At 38.1% G+C, this 14,239-nt stretch overlaps 1 protein-coding gene across 3 annotated transcripts in view; it reads right to left on the reverse strand.

Annotated features, from left to right (window-relative positions):
* The window catches only part of DYNC2H1 (dynein cytoplasmic 2 heavy chain 1), a 151,654-nt gene extending 137,604 nt beyond the window's left edge, over positions 1–14,050 (reverse strand). For all 3 annotated transcript variants that reach the window (XM_085064244.1, XM_085064253.1, XM_085064238.1), the window contains exons 1-16: positions 13,335–14,050; positions 10,792–10,962; positions 10,138–10,273; positions 9,703–9,821; positions 9,007–9,151; positions 7,989–8,221; positions 7,615–7,749; positions 7,408–7,521; positions 7,114–7,225; positions 6,838–6,962; positions 5,507–5,682; positions 3,942–4,137; positions 3,243–3,338; positions 2,598–2,750; positions 2,389–2,487; positions 43–182 (exon numbers count right to left, since the gene is read on the reverse strand). In XM_085064244.1, coding sequence (XP_084920370.1) covers positions 43–182; positions 2,389–2,487; positions 2,598–2,750; positions 3,243–3,338; positions 3,942–4,137; positions 5,507–5,682; positions 6,838–6,962; positions 7,114–7,225; positions 7,408–7,521; positions 7,615–7,749; positions 7,989–8,221; positions 9,007–9,151; positions 9,703–9,821; positions 10,138–10,273; positions 10,792–10,962; positions 13,335–13,535 — 2,351 coding nt within the window. In that variant the 5' untranslated portion in view covers positions 13,536–14,050. The remainder of the gene's footprint in view (positions 1–42; positions 183–2,388; positions 2,488–2,597; positions 2,751–3,242; positions 3,339–3,941; positions 4,138–5,506; positions 5,683–6,837; positions 6,963–7,113; positions 7,226–7,407; positions 7,522–7,614; positions 7,750–7,988; positions 8,222–9,006; positions 9,152–9,702; positions 9,822–10,137; positions 10,274–10,791; positions 10,963–13,334) is intronic.
* Positions 14,051–14,239: the final 189 nt, after the last annotated feature.

Raw genomic sequence — 14,239 nt, forward strand, 5'->3', positions numbered from 1 at the left:
GAGCATGAATATTTTCTTATAAGGCAAAACCAAAAATCTTACTTGAATGTCAGATCAATAATTATCTCAGGTAAATTCTCATTGAGTGCTTCTAAGCCCATTTGATACTGATGCTCCAGAGCTTTGTAAAGTTGATGATTCCAGTGTTGTCTCCAAGCTTTCATGTCACTCGATCTGAAGCCCTAAAATTTAACAATGTTTATTTTTAATTTATTTTATTCTTCAAACCATAATTACAAGATGAAACTGCACACAGTACAAAATCTGAAGACAGGGTCTTAGTAAAATTCAGTGATCACACCATTGGAACAGACTTGGTCACAGCACTAAGCCTGTCAGAGTTGAAGGACCATCTGGACAACATACTTAAGTCACATTGCTCAGGTTTAGGTAGTCCTGTGAGGAGCAAGGAATTGGACTTGATGGTTCTTGTGGGTCCCCTCTAAATCAATATATTCTTTGCTTATGTGCCCAGTTTGAACATTAAAAAGATCTAGAGTTATTGCATTTATTTCAAATTAATACAGGAATTAAAAAAAAAATCCAAATGAAACAGTCTCCATGGCAGATCAGTATAAGAACTTCACTGATGTTCATCACCCGTTGGTTTACCATAACATTCTTCAATGTTACTCTAAAATGCACAGGACTCTGCTGGAAATAAGATAAAGAGCTGGGTGAATGAGAGACTTAAACCTGTATCACACCTTCTATTCCTTGGAATATGTAAACTATTTTTTAAATAGTATTTATAAAAATTCTTGTGTTTCTACAGATCAATGTTAACTAATAAATAAACATAAGATTTTACCTCAAAGAATTCAGATTTTCATCAGAATCTGCTACACTGCACTGTAAGAACACATAAAGCCTTATCATACACTAAGTTCTGTAAATCACAGAATATTCTGAGTTGGAAAGGACCCACAAGGATCACGAAGCCCAGCTCTTAAGTGAATTGTCCATATGGGGATCAAACCTGTTACCTCAGTATTATTAGCATCATGCTCTGACAATGAGCTAAATGGTTATTTGCAAGTCATCCAGGGATTTGCAAAAGGACAACAGAAGCCAGAAAAGAAATTAGAGACTTCTTCCAGCTTAAAAGGTTCTGTTGTTTAATTGAATAGAGATTTTCAGACAGGGCTTTGGAGGCAGTCCAGGGTTGCTGCAGGAAGTTACAGAGTTAAGGTCTGCCCTACAATTCAAAGCTGTCCATAGGAGCTCTTCCAACAGAAAGATTCTAGAGATTAAGAAAACCTGAAATTGTCTCTATTAAGCCTTAAGACAATTATAAATAGGGTTTTTTAAAGAAATATTTAAAATCTTGGTGACAACAGCAGTAAGACTATACCATCTTAGAATTTTTGGAATGTGAGAAAATACACATTTGGTTAAGTTCTTTCAATTCTACTCAATGATTTTAAAAGAGTGACTGAATATAGTTAACATAATTTTCCATCTAAAAATGTTGTGTAATACCAAAACAATTTTCATGCAGACCCTAAAGCAAATCTAGATTATTTTCATAAAAGATACTGATTTTAAGATAAAAATCTGCAAACTAAACTTCAAAAGAAATTACAAGCCGGAAGCTGAATCAATACACTTATTTTTCATACTATCATGAGAGAATGAACACTTTAGAATTTTACTTCTACAAACTTAGAAGTAAAATACTGTAAAGATACTGCATTTATTTGACTGGCAAATACCAACAAAAATAATCTGGGTTTGCATTATAAAGGATAAGAACAACATATCCATCTAAGAATATAGTCCTTTGATTGATGAAGGCTATAGGAAAAATTACTTGAATGATACCTCAAAATAGCTTACTTTGATAGCATGATATTTTTAATCAAAATCTTTATCATCATATTCGATGATATTACAGGTCTTTTCCAACCTTAATAATTCTATGTGACTACTCTAAAAGTTGTCAGTTGATAAGCAAACAAACAAAAAATGTTTTTCTCATTATTTCAGGCAGAAATGCATTTTAATTCTAAATTTTATGCATTTGTTCAATTCTGTGTGGGAATCACTCATTATCTGTACCAATTTCTTCATTTTACCTTGCATTAATGGCTCAGATCAATTACTGATCAATATTACCTGAGGTTTTCCCATTTCTTCATCTAACACCTGTCATTGACCAAAAGTTCTTCTTCTATTACTGCTATGACATAAAAAAAATTATCTCCATCCTCCTGATCTATGATTTTACCTCACATCCAGCATTAAGTAGGACACAGATGTTTTCCTAAGCCAGCTAGTAACTCCTTAATTAAAATTAATTCAATAATGCTATGTTTGAGTCTTAAATAATGATTCCTGTTGAAAAGTCAAATGTTGACAGTTAGCAGGATGGAAATCAAACCCTGCCTGTGACTCGAGGCTGGCAAAACCAGTTCTGAGCTCCTGAAGTCCCTCTTTCCAACGCTGCTGCTGCCGAAGTAGATCAATATTCATAAGCGATATAACCTGTTAAAAGAATTTTAAGGAATAATAAACACACTCATCAACATGTAAATGAAAGAAAGGTTAAGGTGTGCTATAACAGACATGATTTCAATTTCATCTGGAGAATGTACCTTTTCAATGAAGTTTGTGTGCCACTTCCTTAGTTTTCTATTTTCAGTTGAAAGCCGTTCAGCAGCAGCTTGGAGTTTTTGGATATAAGCCTCCAGTTCTCTGGGATTATCCCATGTTATTTGAGCTCTTCCTCCAGGACCAGACTTTGAATGCTTTAAAAACACACAAACTTTGTAAGATTTAATGATAAAAACAGTCTACCAGCTAGCATACAGGAAGTGATGACACGAGAAAGATTGTTTTATTCCTAGCAAAAAAGTAGGACGTCCCTTTCCCTAGCTGCACTAGAAACATAATCTGGCAAATCACAGACATGCAGGTATAGTGTTATAGCTACATCAGGGCGCTGGAGAAGGATTAATGACAGACTCCTAACAGAGTTTGAAACAGATCAACTCATGTTGAGACTTCTGCCCCACAAAGTAGATGTCTGAAAATGAGAGGACACCTTAAATTCCTCTCTTGGTCTTTGTTCTGCACAGATCAAAACCAAAAATGTGACATTAATAATTGCTAATCAGCTTCGCCTGTTTATCATTACATAATTTTTTCAATTACAACACAATAAATGTAGAAAAAGCAGCACAGGAATATGCACAGATACCACTGAAATTGAAAAGACAAAAAGAGGAGGATTCTTTCACCTTAATTATCTGTTCAAATGCTAGAGCAGATTGTAACATCATTGGCTTCTGACTCCCAATCATTTGTTGATCAATGGAATTATAAAAATGTGCCACCTGTAAAAATGGAGAGATTAAATTTACAGGAACAAATAAAAGGTCTTATGTCATCTTTGCCTTCACTGCAGGGGTGTCTCAGATATCAATGACACCACATGTGAAACTGAATTGAAATACAAACCAAACAAAAACATATGTGGCATTGATTGCAATTCAAAAAAATATATCACATGCCCCCAAAAAACCCTCACCTACTTCCATTAAAATAATAACTAATATATTTTCAGTTGAAAACTAGCAATGGCAAGGAGAAGTTGCTCCATTTTATGACAACTCCCTTCAGTCATAAATATAAAAAATGAGACTAAAACCAGGTGATCAACTAATTACTTGACTTACTTTTGTATATTAACACAGTAACTTTTTATTACTTTAATATTATACTGTAAAAGAAGACACATTCTGAAATTGTAAAGCATTTCTTTACTTTTATTTTCTTTTATGGACTTAGCTAATTTGTTCAAGAAAGAAGTCACTTTCATACAGACAAGCACAGGAAAAATCTTAACCACGCAGACAGAAAAGACAGCTTTGTAGAAAAGTTCAAGAAACTAAAGCTGCAAAGTCAGAACAGGAAGTTATTATGGCACTATCTTATACCTGCTTGAGGATGACTGCCTGCTTGCAGAACTTTTGTGCAGTGTTTGCAACATGCTGTATTTTGGCTGGTATAGCAAACCCAAGTGCTGATAGCTGACGTACTTCTCTTAGCAGAGTCACCAACCGATCCGAGTAAAGTATGTTTAATGTGCCAGAATTGTGATCCAACTCCATCACAGGGCTATTAGCTTGGATACTGAAGCAAAATAAATCATATTACTGAATATAATTTCATATTTATTCTTTCTTAGGTGCATTTTACCATAATATAACAAATTATTCTGAACAGCTTGATGTCATTCTATTATGTTTTTCTATGCTTAGTAACATTTTAATTTACTCATAAATTATTCCAGTAACCTTTCTTTTAATTCAAAGCCAATGAAGACAAAATTAACAATGACTCTCAGTTTTGTTTACAAAGTTTTTCTGGTTTGTGACAATAGTTAACATGTAACTCATGGCTAGACAGTATTTCTAAATTACACAGTATCCATCACACTCAAGCAGGCACTTTACCTGCCCCAATCTTCAGCACTGCAAAGTGGGGAGAAAATAATCTGAGGGAACCAATCTAAGAGACAGAACCTGCATCAGAGAAGAATTTTGGCATGTGCAACCCGATGCTAATAAGAACATCAGCCTATCATTACTCCATTTTTTTTCCTAATTTAGCAATGCTTCTACCACCGTCTTTTCATAAACACTTCGGCTTCACTGATTTTTTCCTTTATTTTCTCATCTCTTTTCTAGTTCCCATATCCATTGCATTCCCCTTTGTAATGAGCTACTTCTTTTCTTGTTCTTTTAATTAACCAGTTTGGATCTCTTAATATCTTGCAATAAAAAAAAATTATGGTACTAATAAATTAGATGGCTGCTATATAGTTGAGTATTTCCATTAAAATAAAGGTTTTCACTTAAGCATCAACTCCTGTATGCTCTGTAACTGTGGACAAATACTATTCAGAGGAAGTTTGCAACTCAGAATCGCAGACAGAAATTATGTGGCAAATCAACTAAAACAAGAATTGTTAAAATATATTTCAATATCCCATAAAGACATGTTATTATTTTGGTAAAAAAATCATTAAGTTTAAATTGATATGTTTACCCTTCTTTCATCTGCCCTATGTAGACTGCAGAATTTCTTGTGAATGACAATTAATTTGTTACTCTACATGTGTCATCAGTATATTACAACTATACTCTAATCCCATCTAATTTCTGCGCCTTTATCACTATATGGATTACAATGGATAACAAGTAAAAACAACAAGCAAACCAAACATGTCTTTCATTCCAGGTGCTAAAACAAACTGCAAGACTAATTATTATTCTGCAATATTAGCTATTAATTAGTTATTCATAATACCATCCTGTATACTTCACCTTACCAACCAAGACTGGCAGGATGATGAAAGTATAATAAATTCTTCTATTTTGTCTCTCCATTCATTCTCAATTCTGTAATCCTTTTTTATTTCCTTTGTCAAGTTCTAATAAATTCCCACCCTAGAGATTTCATTATTTAATAAACATTATTTAAACAAGGATATATTTACCACAGTCCTGACTTGGGATTTGATAATTCTGACTGGATATTCCTACACCAATCATCAAATTGGTCTTGTTCATAGACTTTTAACTGTTCCAGAAAACCATCTGCACTTTGACAAAAAGTTTGAAATCCAGGTAAGTCAGACAGAAGAGCCTCTGCCAGCTTGATAGAATCATCCACCTTAAACACAACAATAAAGAAAAGAAGCTTAACTTCCCAGTATTCAATCAAAAAAGAAAAATCACAACAATAAATATCAGTGTTACAAAACATACAAGTCATATTCAAAAACAGATTAGAGGGAAAAAAAAAAGTGAATCCTGAACTGTCCCAGATGTTCAAACTCTCTTTACAGTAAATTGGGTCTGAATAAGCTGTTCACCAATGGGGTCCACCACTATTAAAACATCCCAGGATGTCCCACAATTAAAGACCAGGAGGTCTTTAATTAACTCTCTGTAAAGGCACAGATCTCTCATGAGTCTTCTGTTGTATCTATAAGGTCCATGACAATACTCCAAGGTATTTGAAACTGAATTTCACATCTACATGTTGACAAATTAAAACACTGATCAATACAATCAGTGGAGATTTGAGAGCAATTAAAAAATTTAGCCCAGCCCAAAGCAGACATACAACTGACACACATCAGCTGAACTGGGCTAATAATTATTTTGGAATAAGTAACTTCTATTCTCATTCAAATCCATAGTTATTGTAGAGGGCAATTATGTTCACAAAAAGCATTTTGGTTTTCACCGGTCAATGTTTTCCAAAAAACATTCAAAGTTTCCAACGAGTAAATACAAACTTACAAAAACAATATGAATTCAACTACAGTCAAGTATGTTTTAAGAGAACACAGAATTATTGTACAAGTGGCGTACAGTCGTTTACTTCTACTACTGTAAATTCCCTGGCAGGCATAAGCTCAAAATGTACTACAAAGAAACCTCTTTGATTTCAAGAGGACACTGCAAAGGTTACTAATTACAAGGGAGAATTAGTATTTCAGAATCTGTCTGCCTGTGAATCTTAAACACAATTTTAAAATGTAAACTGAAGGGTAAAGTTTAACAAAAACACCTCCTGTCTGAATTTTGGTCTTTTTTTTTTTATAAAAGAAGCAGGCAGTTCAGTTTACTACAAAAAGACTGCATTCTAGGTCTGTTAATAAAATTCAACTTAGCAAGCAGCACCACTGATATGGAACCTTGATTATATAAGTCTTGGGAAGCCCTCAATTCTTCTGTGTGGAATTCCCCACAGATGAGTCAAATGTCATGTTTTACATTCTGTGATAAATTGTGTCTAAACAGTAACAGAATTGGTTACCTTCAGTTCCAGCTGCTGCACCCATACAATATTATTGACAACTTCAGAAAGGTTCTTGCCTGACAGTGGGCCAGAAACATCACCAGGAACACCATGGCATCGAGTTTCAAAGTCTGTCTCATAGTCTAACACATGCAAAAGATTCATTAGATCAGCAACCTAATAGAACAACCTTAGAACATTACCGTAGTTATAAAAATATACTAGGAATACTAGCACAATTCTAGAAGTAAATAAAGATTCTAGAATTTGCAAAAATCTAATGCAATTAAATACCTTTGACATAATCTTGAAGTGCTGCTAGCAATGTTTCCCTTTCAAAAAGCAATTCTTTGCTTATATTTGGGTGCTTTATCAGTTCCTTATGTTTCTGAAATATTTGAAGAAGCTGGAATACAAAGATTATTAAAAGTTATCATTTTTCTCATGAAAAAAATTAAACATAGGCTGACACTACCCAGTAGTGCTGTCTTTGGCTCTAAGTACTTAATCCTATCCCCCAAACTGACTACTTGAGAATTAAATAACTTGATCTTCAGGAAAGTTTTCAGACTACAAAATTACCCATACCTGCTGCGGACTGTCCTGAATTTCTGAAATAAATTTCTTCAATTTGCTTGCTATTTTTTGTTCCGCTGGTGCAATAATTCTTTCATACTGAGAGACTGCTGCTTTCCATAATGGCTAGGGATAATGAGTTCACGTGTTAGTTTAGGGCTATATACATTGCAAAAAGACACAGAAAGAATGTGAACAAATTAAAAATAAGCATTATACCTCTGTGTAAGGATTATAGTGTACAGGATTTAGGCCAGCAAAGGGTTCAAACACATGAGAAAGATGCAAAGAATTTTGTTCTCCAGCTGGTAAAAAGAACATAAGTTTTTCATGCAGTGTTCTAACAGTTAGCACCTGTAAGAAAAAAAAGTATTTGATATATCAAATGTATTTTTTACTTAAAACATACATTTACAAGTACCCATCCCTCTCCTTTTTACAAGAAACTTTTCAAAGGCTCAGACAAACAGATTATGGAATACTATCTGACTCTGAACAGACTATGAAATTGTTTCAATTCAATTTTTTAACTGCAAACAATGCTGCTTAATTCTGTGTTTAATGAAACTAATGTGTATAATTCAAATCTCTACCTCCTCAAGGCGTTTGCCAAGTTGGGCTATCAATTCAGGGAAATATTTCTCATTTTTCCATGGATGTAGAGTATAACGTTGCCACAGTTGTCCAGTTAGGTACTCACAAGCTGACACCCACTGCTCACAAATCAAGATGCCAGCCTGAATATTTTCTTTAACACTATGAAAAGTATCCTCCCACAAATTCAAAGCTGATAATTTTCTCTGAACGAATCTACCTAGTGAGCCACCTAGAAGACAAAAAAGTACAAAAAAGCAAGCTGTTATGTTTGTTTAAAATAATTCCTTTAAAGGCTACACCACATTCCAATCACATTTTTAAAAAACCTAGCATAGTGTCTTGACTTCAAACCACACAAATGAAGCAATAACTGATTATTTAGCTTCAGATTCAATAAATCTCTTTAACATCTCCAAGGTAAGCAGAGGCTCGTCCAACATCTGAAGGTGATGGATTTGGATTCTGGATTTCATGCACAAGCACCTGTCTTTATGAGCAGCAATGGCAGCATCTGGCTGCTCCCCACAACCCTTCCTCTCACACACACACAACATCTGGCAGCAGCAGACAAACTCACTGTCTCATGCCTGTCCCCGAAAGTTGGGCTGTTGTTGAAAGAATAAGAGAAGAACCTCTCTGCACATTCCTGCTTTCACCTCCACACAGACCAAATCGACCTTTAATGGGGGCTTATGTAAATAAATTTTCTCCTCTGACTGAAAGAGAGGGAGTCAGAAGCATGACAAATCCAGCCCACAGGCTGAAAGGTATCCAACTCCATCCTCTAACTATCTATCATCTACCCAAGCATGTGTGAAGGCATTTACCAAAACTGACTGAATTATTGCATATTAGAAGGCAAATAATATTCATGGATCATAATTACAATAAGAAAGCACCTTCATGCTGTGGGCTGTTTGTGACTGGTGCCTTTATGAAGAAGAAGGTCTCTGCCCAAGGAAACATTTTACTTTTCTCAACTGTTCATTTAATAAAGACTGCATAAAGGTTTACCTATCACATCCAAGAGGTTATGCATGCGATACTGTGGATAAGGATCATGTTCTGTTTGTCTCCACACACTGTCAACAGTACCCTTGGTAGTGTCCACCAAATCCACAGCGTCAAATAAAGAGAGAGTATCCAAGTTGTAATAATCCTAGGAAAAAAATATCCTTAATATGTTTACTTTGCAAATAGTATTGTAGAAACCTTTACACTTTTCTAAAACTGACAAGTGTCATTGTTTCCTGAGGTTTATCGTGTAACAGAACATGTCATAATCCTCTCAAAAAACCAAGCATTTTTGTGAGTTTATTCATGTGAAGTATTCATTGATATCGGAAGCACTATTCAAGAAAGTGCCTTATGGATGACAAAAATTTTGCCTGATGGTATTTATAGTGTCCTTTTTATCTTGTGAATCAATCTCTAGCTAACCAACTGTAACATAACGCTCTATTTCTACAGCAGCTCTTAGCAGTCGGTGATAAATCTGCTCCCATTTAAGTGTCAGTATTCCCATGCATCTATCATTTAAAGTAAAATTTTGTCTAAGATAAAATAAATAAATAGTTACATATTCAATTAGTCAATAGTTGAGAGTAATATATTTGAAAACAGTATACATATACTGACACATATTTCATAGCAAGAGTGTTTCTTACTAAGTCTAGAAACATACCACTGCTCACACAAAATAAAACATACTTTTGCAATGTCCTCAAACAGATCTCTAAAATACGAAGCTCTCTCTTTACTACACACTTTACTTCCATGACGAGCACATTCTCTCCAGAACTGAAATTCATCTGTTGGTGTAAGTATAGCTGCAAATAAAATAGAAAATATTTATATATTAAATAAATGAATGTTTATAAAGTATGTTCAGTTAAAAGATGGTTTCTAAAGCAAATTTTTACTATACGGTTATGTAAATATCCTTTAACTTCTGATCCTGACTAGATGCAGCAAAAAAGTCAACTCTGTTCCCCTGGTATGACTGACAGTAATTCCAGTCTACTAACAACAGCCAGTTATACTTCACACTGTGTAATCACCAGGAAGCCTAAACAATCAACTTGTAAATAAATTGTTTACTCCAAATTCAAAATTAACTATAAAAGACATAATTGCAAAACAAACCTCGCACATCATCTGCACTGAATTTTGTTCCTGTGTAACTGGGATCTGATCTTCTGAGAGCACTACTCAAGCCAGCTTCAAGCTCACTTAAAAGCTTCTGCAGTTTGGGATCAAATGCTTTACTCCACTTCTCATCCTGTAATGAAAATTTCAAAAATTGTGACTCATATGAAAGAGTAATTACTATTTTCTTCCCATTAATCTTAAAAAAATTACAAAATTCAGATTAAGTACCAGCCACATAATGGGACAATGTAGCATTTTTTCCCCAAAGTCAAGGAAGAGCAACTCATTCTTTTCATTTAACAATTCAGAATAATACTATAAAAAACATTTTTATCACAAACTCCAAAGTCAGTTGTTGGGTTTAGAAAGGCACTCTGAAAATGTGTGAGCTGTTTTCCACATTAACTACCACTCCCCAGTGTATTCCACGTTTCCAGTCAGGCATATATATGACCAGCATCTTCCTCTCACCCTTACTGACAGGAGGTTTCTTTAACTTAGAAATTATAACTATCACTCATTGTTCAATGTCCTCAAATACTTTGGTTTCACCGCACAAAATATCTAGCTCAAAATTACTGAACATCCTATTGAATTCAAATATCTCAATATAAATCTACAGGACATTTAAACTGGTATATTGCTCACCTTTAGTAATACTGGTGCAAAAACTTGTCGTACAGCTTGATAAAGGGTGTTGACTGGTGAATCTAGCATGGATGACACAAGAATATTACTATGAAGATTTTCTTCTGTAATTACATCAGGTCGCAGCTTAAAGAACACCAACACATTATTCTTTGAATCGGTAGCTTCAATCTGCAATAATCAAGAAGACAAGATTTTTTAGAAAGCTGTTACTGGCTGCATATTATACTAACTTACATACACCATTTACAGAAACAATTCACATCAAGAAAAAAAATATAAAACACCATATTACTCCCTCTGGGCTCTGATAAAATTCTCGTAGTATCTGATTTGCACAGAAAATTAAAATTTTTATTATACTTATTTCTGAGTCCATAGGAACCTGACTTCCAATATCAAATACATAAAGTCTTTTATACCATATAATGCCTGTAAATACCATAGTTTCTCACTATACTTTGAAAACTTTGCTTACCACTTTCCCAGACAAAAAAGAAACACTTTCTTGTGCCCAGAGTAAACTAAGTATGAAGCCTATTTTTTATTGTATTTTTATGCTACATACCTTTGGGAATATCTTTCTATATATTCTAAATACTCTGTATTGTTTTCCTGTGTTTTTAAATACATAACACTATTCACAGATTTCTCAAGGACAGAGAAAGGCATGCTCCTTCATCAGTAAATCATAAATTGTAACATGACTCATGTTCCCTCCGCAGCCCAACTTATGGGTAAAATTCCAAACATTACCATAAAATTAATTCCTGAAAGTATTTGTGGCTGAAGAATTCATAAAACAGGAAAATATAATTAAACTTTTGATTAATCAATAGCAAAAAGATACACTAGCGGCAATCCCAAATTCTGAGCAATTGTAAACATTTGTGTACTATTCTTCTGTTAAACATAACAAAGGGTAGTAAGAACAGCTTTCAGTTTTATTGGACACTATCAGTTCTACTTTCTGATCAAGTCCTTAGCCCAACAACTAGATGTAGCTTCACTGAGACAACAGGTACACAGTGTAACACCACTGTGCATCTGATCTTCCACAGCTGCTGGAAGCTGCTTTGTATTCTAGACAGTGGTTCAGCAGCATCCCCAAAAACTGATAGACATAAATGTTCATTCTTGCCTGAAAAGAGCATGCACTAGACTTGACAGATTAACCAAGGAGACATGAAAGTTACTAGTCCACACTTCACATGTTAAGGACTCCTTACATGCATCTTCCACGTGTGAAGCCATTGACAAAACTGGCACCACATCCCTGGTCTCACTTCAGAACAACAGATCCCATGTCAAGACCCACAACTTGCCTGTACACTCTGTGTGGCTGGCACCACACCATGCCCTCCTTACACGTTGACACTGAGTGCACAACACTATCACTTGGATGAACACAAACACTCAAGGTACGACATTTCACACAGTGAACCTCAGATTTGCTCACAGCTGGACACATCAATTTGAAAAATGCATGCTTTGGACAAACACCCACTTTGGATTTGTCAAATAAAAGTCAATGTGCCACATATCGGATCCCATTCCCTGCACGAACACTGCTCATGCAATCCTTCCGGTCACCTGCATGCAGTCACGCCCAGGAAGAAATCATACATCCAACTCCACCCAGCATTTGCAGCAAGATAATGTGCCATGCCCCAGGCTGCATTATGCTCACACAGAGACAATACACAGCACGCTTAAACTGCACCAACATGGGCACACTCCACTAACAAATGTATCATCAGCTGACCATACGGTCTTCACAAACTGGGGACAATGTTCTTGTTTCAGCTAGGATAGAGTTAATTTTCTTCTTAGTATCTGGTATAGTAATGTATTTTGGGTTTAATATGAGAATAATGTTAATAACATAGTAATTAATTGGGTGTTGCTGAGCAGTAATTACTCTAAACCAAGGACTTTTCAGTTTCCCATGCTCTGCCAGTGAGGAGGGGCACAGGACGCTGGGAGGGAGCATGGCCAGGACAGCTGACCCGACCTGGCCAGAGGGATGTTCCATACCACAGAGCATCATGCTCAGGGTATAAACTGGGGGGAGTTGGCCGGGAGGCACCGATCGCTGCTGGGCACGGGCTGGGCATCGGTCAGTGGGTGGTGAACAACTGCACTGTGCTTCGCTTGCTTCTCTTGGGTTTTCTTCCTCTCTCTCCCCCTTTTTCATTACAATTATTAACATGATTATTAGTGTATTAGTAGTTCGCTATTACCATATTTTATTAATTTTCAGTTCTTAAACTGATCTTATCTCAACCCACGCCGTTCTTTCCGATTTTTCTCCCCACGGCGGGGTGGGGGGACAATGAGTGGTACTTATCTGCCGGCTAGGGTTAAACCACGGCAGCCGCCAGCACTTTTCAGCAGACACAGAAACCTGCACAGATATTCGCATGAGGGAGATGTCTCCCAAATCTTTATTGGGAATGGCCAGTCTTCACGGCCACTAAGCCCGGGCAGACTCCGGGCTCCGCATCCCCGCTCGCACGCCGGGATGCCGGACACTACGGTACCTTGTTGGAGGCGCTGAGCTGCGCGCCCGAGTGCTGCACCACGAGCAGGAACTCATTGCCGTCGTCGAGGAAGCGGCTCAGCTCCGGACGGGAATGCAGCCCCGCGGCCAAAGTAGCGGCACCGCCCGCCGGGTCCAGCCCGAAGTAGTTGGCAGCCGTGGCTGAAATAAAGCGCTTCCTCCTGTCTCCCTCCCCGGCCATGGTGGCGACACGCACCCCGCCAGGCAGGATCAAGGCGGGGGCGGACCCAGAGCCCCACGGGAGCACATGCAGGCGCTACCGGGAGAAGCCCCAAAGGGCTCACGGCGGGAAGGACGGCGGCTCGCCCCGGGGCACAGCGGGAGACGCCCGGAGCCGTCCGGGCGTCCCGGCGTCGGCGGGACCCGTCACTATGGTGACCGGAGATGGCGGCCCTGGCGCGCAGGCGGGCTAGGTCCAGGTGCCGCCGAGCAAGCCGGGGAAGGAGGAGGAGGCGGTCGACGCGCTCAGCAATCGGCGGGACGGGGCGGGCCCGGCGGGCGGGGCGGGGCGGGGGAGGTGCCGCGCTCTTTCCAGCACGGCTGCGGTGCCCGGCAGTCACCCGGGGGTCGGCTGCCCCGGTCTGCAGCCAGGCTTGCCGTGGATTCACCGAAATCTCTCTCCTGTCACCACCTGCGTCACGGTGTCGCGGCCGCCGCAGTACTTGGGGTGTTTCCCTGGCCCCCGCCCCACTCCGCTAGGGATCGTTTCCGCTAGGGAGCCGTGGTGCCGCAAGGCGGAGAAGGACTGCGGGCCCGGCGCCGGGGAGCGCTGGGCGAGTGCTCAGACCACCCAGCAGGAACACAGGCTCGTGGCTGCCCCTGCTATCCCGGCTCAGTGCGGGCGTGGCGATCCCCGCCCTGCCCAGCGGTCCCGACCGCTTCTCC

This window comes from Lichenostomus cassidix, chromosome 1, assembly GCF_008360975.1.
Source record: "Lichenostomus cassidix isolate B80296 chromosome 1, HeHo_3.0, whole genome shotgun sequence".
Classification (NCBI taxonomy): domain Eukaryota; kingdom Metazoa; phylum Chordata; class Aves; order Passeriformes; family Meliphagidae; genus Lichenostomus; species Lichenostomus cassidix.